The sequence below is a fragment of the Lichenostomus cassidix genome, chromosome 4 (assembly GCF_008360975.1).
Source record: "Lichenostomus cassidix isolate B80296 chromosome 4, HeHo_3.0, whole genome shotgun sequence".
NCBI lineage: Eukaryota > Metazoa > Chordata > Aves > Passeriformes > Meliphagidae > Lichenostomus > Lichenostomus cassidix.
The window spans coordinates 69,438,459-69,448,832 of record NC_139484.1 but is presented as its reverse complement, the minus strand read 5'-3'; the positions used below and the strand labels follow the sequence as shown (position 1 = coordinate 69,448,832).

Below are 10,374 nucleotides of genomic sequence, written 5' to 3'. Positions count from 1 at the left end.
TATCACCAAACTCTTTTCATTAATAGCACTTTTAAAAAGTAAGTTCAAGTACAGAATTAAGTGGAAAGTTTTAATAGCTTATCCATATGTATACTTGATATTCTTATCTTCAAAAAGGGATAGCATCATCGTATTAAAGACAAAGAGGTATAAATCTAGCTCTAAGAGCCATATAACCAAGTTCATCTAGGTCAACAATTACTATGAGCCTTGCTTTTATTCAAAAACTGTGTTTTCTAAATTGACTATTTTATTTTAAAATAATAGGGTTTTGGTCTTAGTCGTTCTAACCATTCACATAGAAATGTTAGTTTGAATACTTGTTGTAAACCTTTCAGGGTGACAAATGAAAGATAATAAACCCTTGATCAGTATAACTTTTATTTATTAATCCGGGAACAGAGGAAATCATAGGCAACAACGCCGCCTAGGAGAACAAGGATTTCACATAGACTGTTTTGGCAGAAACACGCATTTAAATAATCATCCAAATCACCACCTCACTATCCCTATCTTAAAAAAAAAAAAAAAAGCAAAACAAAACAAATAAACGAAACAAAAAGAGAAAAAAAACCTGTAAGATCTGAACAAACAAACAGCCCAGATTTTTTTTAAATGTCTCTGCCAGCCACATCTGTCCCTGATTTTAGAAGTTATAATACTTAGCAGTGACAATGGCATCTTTCATTTGCAAACACATTATAAACATGAACTGACTGCAATTATACCACAATACCTCACCACAGCTAATCAACACGACTGCCTGGTCTGCCCTCAGCCTGGGGAAGTGCTGATTTAAGTTTGTGCTGCCAGCCCCCTGCATGACAGTGTCTTCATCCTGCAAAGTCCTACCCACAGAAGTGAATTTAGCACAAAGTGACTGACCAAACTACAGCACATCATCAAGCAGGTTTCTCCACTCAGTGCTGATATTTGCTTTTATAATCCAAGACGAACTGACCAGACCAGGATTCAATTCAGTGTAAACCATTTGGAGTGAAAGGTGTTATCTTGCCTAGTGAAATCTCCCCCTCACAGTCCAGCTCACAGGCAGAGTCAGTGGCAACCTCATGGTCAGGGGAGATCTGGGACATCCTATCAAAAGGGTCCTCACGGTTTTCCTCACAGTCAACCACATTTGGGATCATGTTAACATAAGCAGTCACTATCTCCTTATGGTAAAGAGTGTCCTGGTTGTAAGAGATAAGCTCATTGCTTATATTAACAGTCTCCACTGGAGTACCAGAGCAAAACTGACCGCATCCCAGGAGGTTGGAGAAAACCTTTCTAAAGTCAGCATTGAAGGCATAGATGATAGGGTTAAGAGAAGAGTTGGCCCAACCAAACCAGACAAAAATGTTAAAGGTGGTCTCACTGACGCAGGGCAGGCCAGCGTGGGGGTCACTGGGTGGGCTCTCACAGAAGGGAACCATGCAGTTCAGGATGAAAAATGGCAACCAGCAGCAGACAAAGACACCCATGATGACAGACAGCGTCTTCAACACCTTGGTTTCTTTCCTGATGGAGGACTTGAGGCTGGTGTGATGGTGGCAGTCAATGTGGTTGCTCCGGCAGCTCTGTGCATGCTCGGCTGCCCTCTCCAAGGAGGAGATACGGCGAATCTGCACCTGGGCAATGCGGTAGATTCGAGTGTAGGTAACTATCATGATAGCCACCGGGATATAAAAACTGATCAAGGAGGAGGAAATAGCGTAAGTCCTGTTGAGGCTGGAGTCACAGCTCTCCGATGGTCCAGTGAGGGAATCATTGCTGCCAGAGGTCCCATCAGAGGGTCCCACTGCTGCTAATGCCACCCATGTGGTACTCATATCATCTGCCCAGGTGGTGACAGCACCTGCTGCTGCCCAGGCAGGGCCAAATCCATCTCCAATATCAGGAGTAGCAACAACATCCCCGCCTTTGTGCCAGTTGAGCTGGACAGGGATGAAGGAGATGAGCACAGACAGCGCCCATGCCACACCGATCATCACCAGAGCCAACCGCTGGGTCATCTTCCTCTCGTAGCGGAAAGGGCTGGAAATGGCCCAGTACCTGTCCACGCTGATCACACACAGGTTGAGGATGGAGGCCGTGGAGCACATGATATCAAAGGCCACCCAGACGTTGCAGAAAGCCCCAAAGGGCCAGTACCCGGCTACCTCCGCCACCGCCTTCCAGGGCATGACCAGCAGGGCCACCAGCAGGTCCGAGACGGCCAGGGACACGATGAAGATGTTGGTGACCTTGCTCCGCAGGTGCCGGTAGCGGACGATGGCCGCGCACACCAGCACGTTCCCAAAGAGCGTCCAGAGGATGAGCAGCGCCAGCAGGCTGCCCGCCGCCACCTGCGCCGCTCCGGGGCCGCCCGCCGCTCCCCGCGCCCCTCCGGGGGGCCCCGCCGCCGGCGGCAGTGCGCTCCGGCCGCCCCGCAGCATCGCTGGCGGCTCCCGCCGGCGGCGGGGCGGCTCCGGCCGGGATGCGCCGAGCAGCCAGCGCCGCCCCGCCGCCCGGCCCCATGGGGCCGCTGCCCCCCCGCCCCGCCGCCACCCGTGCCGGATGGCCCCGCTCCGCCGCTCAGCGCTCCGGGCTCCGCGCCTCGCCGCTACCGCCGCGCCAGCCCTGTCCGCTCCGCGTCCCGCGCTCCGGGGCCCCGCCTGGAGTCCCCGCCCCGTGGCTCCTGCAAGTACCCCTGCCCGGGATCCCCGCCCCGCGGCTCCCGCAAGTACCCCTGCCCGGGATCCCCGCCCCACGGCTCCTGCAAGTACCCCTGCCCGGGATCCCCGCCCCGCGGCTCAGCGCGGATCCCCCAGCTCGAGGTCTCCGCCCCGCGGCTCCTTCCAGGGGTTCCCGCTGCGCAGTTCGGCGCGTCCCCCTGCTCGGGGTCTCTGTCCCCGGACCCCGGTTTGGGCACCCGCTCGCGTCCTTTCGCTTGCTCTCCGCGCTCCGCGGCTCAGCGCGCTCCTCTCTTCCTCAGGCTCCGCGCTCCGCGGCTCAGCGCGTACCCTGCCCGAGGCACACGCTCCCTGCCCGGGGCACACGCTCCTCGCCCGCTCCTCCTGGGGCTGCTCTGCGCCTCCGCGACTCCCGGCGGCTCCCGCCCGGGCTGGCGGCTCCGCTCTCCCCGTGCCCTCCCGGGCTCCCAGCGCGGCAGAGCAGCGCTCCCGCCTCTGCTGCCCACCCTCTGCCCGCTGCCCGGGCCAGCCCGCCCGCCCCCGCCGCCCTGCGAGCATGCTCCGCCGCCAGGGACGGCCGGCCGGGCCGCTGGGCACCGCGGCTGGCAGGGCACAGCACGGCACGGCACGGGACGGGGAGGGGCAGCGGGGCCAGCCGCCCGCCCGCTCCTTCGCTCCCTCCGAGACCGAGTCACCCTGGCAGTTCCTCGGGGCCGTCACCGGCTCCGTGCGGCTTGGCGCAGCAGAAGAGAAGGGAAGAGCGCGGTCCCACGGCGGGGAGCGGGGAAATTCCCCTCAGCATCCCCGGGGGAAGAGGGGCTGTCGGGGATGGGCACGGACACAGCTCGCTCGGCCTCTCGCTGGGAGCGAACGGGGCTGGAAGGTGCGGTGTGGGGAGCGGGACGGGCTGGGTGTCTTCCACAGGGATGGGAAGTAGAGTGTGCCTCCGTACTTGTCCAGTGCTTCTCCTGGATGGCTGAGATGTATTCCAGGCAGAAAGCCCGGCAACCGAAAATTCGATTCTTTCTCTTCCACACAGCTAGAAACAGACTACGACCGTGAGCATTACAGGTGTTAATGCTCTTGGACTCACCGTGTGCTATTGTCATGCTTGAATTTCTTCAGAAAATATTTCTTAATGATTTTTATTCAATATATTATGAATTTAGCTCCTCTAAAACTTAATTCCTCTTTAAAACCGTTGATGGAGATCAAACCCATTGTTGACTCAGAAGCCTGTTTTGGCACCGAAAGGGCTGAAGAATTCACATTCTCCAGGGCCCTTCCAGCTGCTTCTCCAGGCAGACAGGGAAAGGCAACACTCACTATACCTTGCCGGATCTGCAGTGGCATGAAGGAAGGTTAAGTGCCAGTGTTACTAAATACAGAGGGAAAAGAAAAAAATCAATCAAATTCCGAAACTTTGTAGGTAATTTTATAGAATTGTCACAAGAAAAACTGGAGCTTCGCTTTAGCTCTTGCTTAAGAAATTGGCACTACTTCTCCACATTTAAGCAGAGTTATATTTAATATTGGAGGGAGAATTTAGCTTTCGTCACCAGTGAATTCTAAACAGCGTGACTAAAGCTGTGATGCTGAGGCAATGTGCTGCTTGCACAAGCTCTGCTTTCCTAAGCAATGCCTCCTACAATTTCTCTGAACGAAGGAGCAGATTGCACAAGTACTTATGCATGTGCCTGTTGAAGCTGCTCGTCCAGGGGATATTTCGTAATGTAGTTAATGGGGATATTTTATATAAAAAAAGCAATGATCTGATTTGCTTGTTTAGCTTGTATTCATTGTTTCAGCAAAGTGGAGGTCTATGCCTACACCTGTACTATGGTATCTGTATGCTTGTGTGTATTTACACACGTGCTGTCAGTACACATGAGCTATTGAAATAAACAGATGTGTAGGTATCTGTCTTAATAACAAGAGTTGCCCAATAATAACATAGCCTGCCCACAACCCAGCAACACCTTGCCCACACTAGTAGCTCGGTACAAATCAGAGGTACAGGTGTGTGTTACCTGCTGCCAGCTCTGCTGGAGTCAGGAGCAGAGGAGGTGCAAGCAGATGGGAAAGATGCCTTAACCCATTGAAACAAAGATTTTAAGAGCTCACTTGTCAGATGTCTAAAGAATTAAATTTTGCGATGCTTTCTATTTTACAGTCTGCAATAGGTGGACCCAAAGTAGAGGACTTTCCAAAGTATCCCATTTATTGGCCAAGTGTTGCATTTGGCTGTCTGGCTCCTGCAACTCAGAATGTAGAAGATACAATATTCTTTCCCACCTAGTTAATCTTTAGCAAATGTTCTTGGTTTTCGGCTGGTGTGAGCTGATGTTGCTCACTAAAGCTCCCTATGGATAAAGACCCATCACTGTGCTGGGGGAAGATTAATCAGCCAAAGATGCACCTGTCAATTGGTGCATTGGTGATGCAGTCTCCAGTGTTGATCCAACACTTCATGCGTGAATGTTCAAAACTTTCTTTCAAGGCAAAGGAATGCATTAGGAGATCAGGAGTATTTTCAGTGGTAGTAGGAAAGAACACTAGTTTGTGGTGGGGTGGCATGTGAGACTAAAACCCCCATGCTGAGAGACTCAGTGAGCTGGGAAGAAGTGGAGGAGGAGGGGCAAGAGGACAACTGCTTTGTGTTTTTACCAGATCATTCATAATGCCATCAGGTCAGAGAATCAATCATTAATGGGGACATTTATGGTGTGTTATAACATTCCATCCACTGCGATCAAAATTTTTTGAGCCTGAGATAAAAAACATTTTGCTTTTATAGGTTATTAGCATCCTTTTTTAACTTTCTGTAGGCAGTTTGCATATAAATCTCATTTTAAGAATAGTCCATTAAACCCACAGCTGTCACTTGCTGAGAGATTTGGGGTGGGGTTTTTTTCATCCTGAAATCATCTTTGTAATGGCTTTTGTGCTTTTCCTTTAGAGCTTTGCCTCATTTTTCTTTTTTTTATTCACCTGTTAAAATTGCACTTCTCTCTCACAGCTGGCAAATTGGAAGTAATGGAATTTAACTGCTATTGCAATGGTTCTGAGCAAAAAAAAAATCTTTTCAGTTCCTGATTTTAGAAATATATGTTTTACTAGCTCTTTCCCTTCATTGCTACATTTTCTATTTCCATTTCAAAATACAAAGATGCACTGTTCTGCCTAATAATATTTATTTTAAAATTGTCAACACTCAGAAATTCACACATTCTCTCATCTAAGAGATACTTGATTTCAAGGGATAAAAAATAATTAATGCCAAAAGGAAATTAAAATACAGAGACACAGGTGTGTCGCTGAGGTTTAGGCTGTAAAAGCATCCCATCAAAAAACTCTCTTTACAGTTAGGATCTAAAACAGAGAAGAGGTAATGGCAGAGGTGGAGGAGGCTGGAAGTCACTGCACATTAGGCCAGTTTAGCAAAATCCCTGGGCATGTTCTTAAGTGTAGAAGGATGCTCAAGTGGAGCTGTATTTAGGAGTGTGGTTGAACTTATGCCTCAGGTCGATCAGTTTCACTCCCTGAAACCGACAGCCTTATTGCACAGGGGTGAACAAAGGAGCAGGTGTGTGTGTAGCTGTGTGAGAGTACTGAGGAAGGAGGGAGATAGCTCCTGTCACCAATTTATGTGGTACAGAAAAATCCCTGCAGACTAGATCGGGTTTTGCAATTCACGTTTCAAACAAAAATAAATAGGAGCAATTGGGAAACGCTCAGAAATGCATCACAGGAATTCTGTCTGGAAAATTTCCTCAGCTGAGCAGAGGGCAACAGGAGGGTTAGAACCAGCTGGTGATTCATGACAGGGGCAAAAGTTTGCTATAACAGGTAACTTTTAACATTTTAGGTCAAGTTAGAAAAACTTCAGTGGCTAAAAACTGAATCTTTGTGAAATCAGGGTAGAGGTAAGGTACCCATTTTTAACAGTGAGGATGATCAATGGCTGAAGCAATTGATTTTGGTTGTAATAGATTTGCCATCGTTTGCAGTCTGAAAGCCAAGGCTGGATGCATTGCTCAGAGGCTGTGCCTCTGCTCACCACCCAGCTCTGCCTTGATTCCGAGGGTACCAAACAGCACTTTGTAGTCCATGGTGTGGGAAAAGTAATTTTGGATGGCTACAGTCACCCCCTCTGGCCTTAAATCCTATTTAGATTTTTGTTGACTTGACTGACCATGTGTTAATCTGCTGTTTAGTTCTTCCACCAACTCTGTTCCTTCTTTACTCTGCAATGAGTGTGACATGGTTCCTACATCAGCCATGGATCAATCTCTCAGAGAAACAATTAAATTATTAATATTATTAAAAGAGATTTCCACAGATTTTCCCTTTTTCTTTTCCTTTTTTTTTTTTAATTCATGCCAAGCTTGACTTCATTTAAGCCAATGGTAAAAGATGAAAGATGAATGCTAGCCAAGGCGAAGAGCAAAGGGAACAACATTTTTGTTAATATTATTTCCTGCTATGCCATCTTAGTTACTTTTGTGGCTTTTGTCTTATATATTATCTTGTGGTTTTTGATATTTATAATTATATATTAAAAATAGTGTCCTTCTTTCTAATAAAGCAATAGTTCACATGATTAAAAACTACTAAAGATCAGTGATATTTGAAACAAGATAAACAAAAAGAGGAAAAAACCCTGTTTTTTACAATGGTACAATTTGGGAGCGTTATTCATATTCTCTGGGTGTGCATGGCCATATCCCAGGGGAGCATCTGTCTGAGAAAATAACCAAGGTGAAAAAAGTGATTTTAATTTTCTAATGTTGAACACTTCAAGATTTTTATTTTGCCTTTTGCCAACTATACTATCAAACTGCAAATAAAAATCAGGTGGGCTTAATTCCCCAAGAAGCTGCTGTAATTTTCTCTCTCTGGCTTCAATAGTGTAACAATTTGCCCTGTGGGGTAATCTGAAAACAAATTTCAGTGTTCTGGTTTCTCTGTTTCTCTAACCTACTGTAAATTAGGAGGACCTATGAATTTTATATTGAATATGTAAATTGCAGGCTTTTTTAGTTAAATAATTTTATTGGAACATTTGCCAACAACATCATTTATTTTAGGATTTTACAGTGTCCATTAATGTAGTATAAGATTATTTTTCACCAAATGAGCAGGAAAACCAAATCCTCCATGGAACCAAACAGCAGTTTCAGTAAAGAAATCAGACACTATTGTGAAGACTTTTAAGTCTGATAGAAAAGAAGGGGCTCAGAAAACAGAAGTCAGCAGCTGTGTGTCTGCCTCTCAAGGAACACAGATGATGTCTCACAGGGTCAGACACTGACTCATCCTTGGGCTTCCCTCCTCCCAGAAGGCAGCTGCTGCATGCAAGGGGATGGGGTTGGGGAGCAGGACACCCAAACCTCATCTGTTTCACTGGCACTGTGGGACAGCTGCATCCTTGCACAGGAGCCTGTGCACACGCTGCACAGAAAACTACAGAGCAAGATGATTGCACAAGTGTGTGGACAGTTAGAGCTGATAGGGTTTTTTGTCTGTATTTTTTGGAGTTGTATAGAACCAGGACTAGATTTTGTAGTTCAGGATTTATTTGGGGGAAGAATTCCAGTTTCAAATTTTTAAACGCTAGCAGTAAGGATGAGCAACTTTGTTACTTTGAGATAAACAGTGAAAAAATGCTACTTTTACTTATTTCTGCCTTCCCCCCCTCCCTTAAGTAGAGGAACAGCTGATGCAGACGTCAGTCTGACACAAGAGTTGTACTGCAGCTGACAAAACTAAAGCATCTCTACTGACCACCTGTGAGAGGGATAGTTCTTTCTTCTGAATTGTGAGTAGCCCTCTGCATGCTGAGCAGCAGCATTTTGTCCTGTAATATGTAAGATTTGTCATCCTTTTGGTTTCTTCTTCAACACACGTAACGAGGGTCTAACGAGTTTTCAAGTGCAGACAGCATCAAGAACCCCTGTAAAGCCTTTAGGACCCCCCATTTTACTGGCTGATGCACTGCCAATCAAAGGAGGGAAAATACAGGTTGAAAAGCATATGCTCAAATAAAACGAGGCAAATACCCCAAATTCAGCACGGAGCCACAGTGTATTGCTGCAGTGTGCACCCTTGGAACTAAAATCACAAATGCAGGCTCAGCCAGCTCTTCTCAACATAGTGAAGTTTGGGTTCCTGACTCTTATGGCACTGGAAAGATTTTCCAAAATGGAGAGCAAAGACAATAAAATTAAAGGTTTAGAGAGAAGAAAGACACTCAGATGCTTGGAAAGGACTCAAGGACACTTTCAAAAGTCTGTTTGGCTAGTGTTACACCTTTTAAAATTATTTCTTGGTAATTAAACTATTAGGTTCAAGCAGGCAGTGGTGGAAAACCCTAACTGGGGAGCACTGCAGGCAAACTTCATACCTGGCAGAGGAGCAGCAGGAGAGACAAGAAAGGAGGTTCATGCAACTGGCTACCATTAAGACATGGTTACAAAGCTATTGCTTACTGCATCATTGCTGCTGGTTGCTGCCTTCCTACAAAAGTCATTGCCTGCTAGATGTGAATTTACTGAATTCAGAAAATGATGGACTCAAATTGGAACCAAGCACTAAGTGTGGGTTTAGCTTTAGGTATGTTTTTAATAATATCTGTGCATTCTTAAAAGTATTCTGATCTTCAGTTAAGCCTGCTAAATACTTGGTTGCACAATAAATTAGAATAAAGAAGTTATGGTATCCTGGAAAATCCTGGCTGTGTGGTGTCATCATTTAACCCCAGCCACTCATTCCCTCCCCCAGAGTGGGATGGAGGAGAGAATCAGAACAGTAAAGGTAAGAAAACTTGTGGGTTGAAATGAAGACAATTTAACAGGCAATGCAAAAGGTGTGTGCACAAGCAAAGTGAAACCAGGAATTAATTCACCACTTCCTGTGGGCAGGCAGGTGCTCAGCCATCCCCAGGAGAGCAGGGCTCCATCATGTAACAGTGACTTGGGAGCACAAATGCCACCACTCCCAATGTGTGTCACCTCCCCCACTGCTTCCTTCTTCTTCCCTCAGCTTTATGCTCAGCACCAAGCCATGTGGTGTGGGATATCCCTGTGGTCAGTTGGGGTCAGCTGTCCTGGCTGTGTGACCTCCCAGCTCCTTGTGCACCTCCAGCCTCCTCTCTGGTGGGCTGGGATGATGGACAGAAAATGCCTTGGCTCTGTGGAAATGCTGCTCAGCAAGAACTAAAACATCCCTGTGTTATCAGCACTGTTTCCAGCACAAATCCTAAACACTGCCCCAGACTAGCTGCTGTGAAGAAAATTAACTCTATTCCAGCCAAAATCAGAACATGTGGACAGGAGCTGTTCCTCACTCTGATTAAAATGCTGGTGTAGTTTGCTGGAATTAATGATTCTATGTGTGGTTCTCACAAGAGGGCTTTTAATTCCAGGTGTATTGCAGTGACATTCAAGAAAAGATTTATTGAAAACTAAACATAAAACACCCACTGCTTTGGCACAAAAGAAGTAGAGACAGCAGCTGGTTTTCCTGCAATCCCTGTTCTTTCAAAACTTTCCACCTACTGCATCCATCTTTATTTGTACTTTGGCATAAATTGTGGTCCATTTGCTTCTGGCAAGAACTAGAAAATATGTTGATAAAGATTTTACCAAAGGACAAATTTTTAGAGATGGAATTAAGTTCTCTTTCAGGTGAATAACAGTAG

At 46.6% G+C, this 10,374-nt stretch overlaps 1 protein-coding gene across 1 annotated transcript; it reads right to left on the bottom strand.

The window, feature by feature from the left end:
• Positions 1-364: 364 nt before the first annotated feature.
• DRD5 (dopamine receptor D5) lies at positions 365-2,435 on the bottom strand. Its single transcript, XM_085059810.1, has one exon. It carries the CDS (start codon positions 2,433-2,435, stop codon positions 978-980), a length of 1,458 nt encoding a protein of 485 aa, XP_084915936.1. The 3' UTR covers positions 365-977.
• Positions 2,436-10,374: the final 7,939 nt, after the last annotated feature.

Excerpts from the sequence above, each read along its gene's own strand:
- DRD5 (XM_085059810.1), bottom strand. The coding sequence starts at position 2,435 with ATGCTGCGGGGCGGCCGGAGCGCACTGCCGCCGGCGGCGGGGCCCCCC.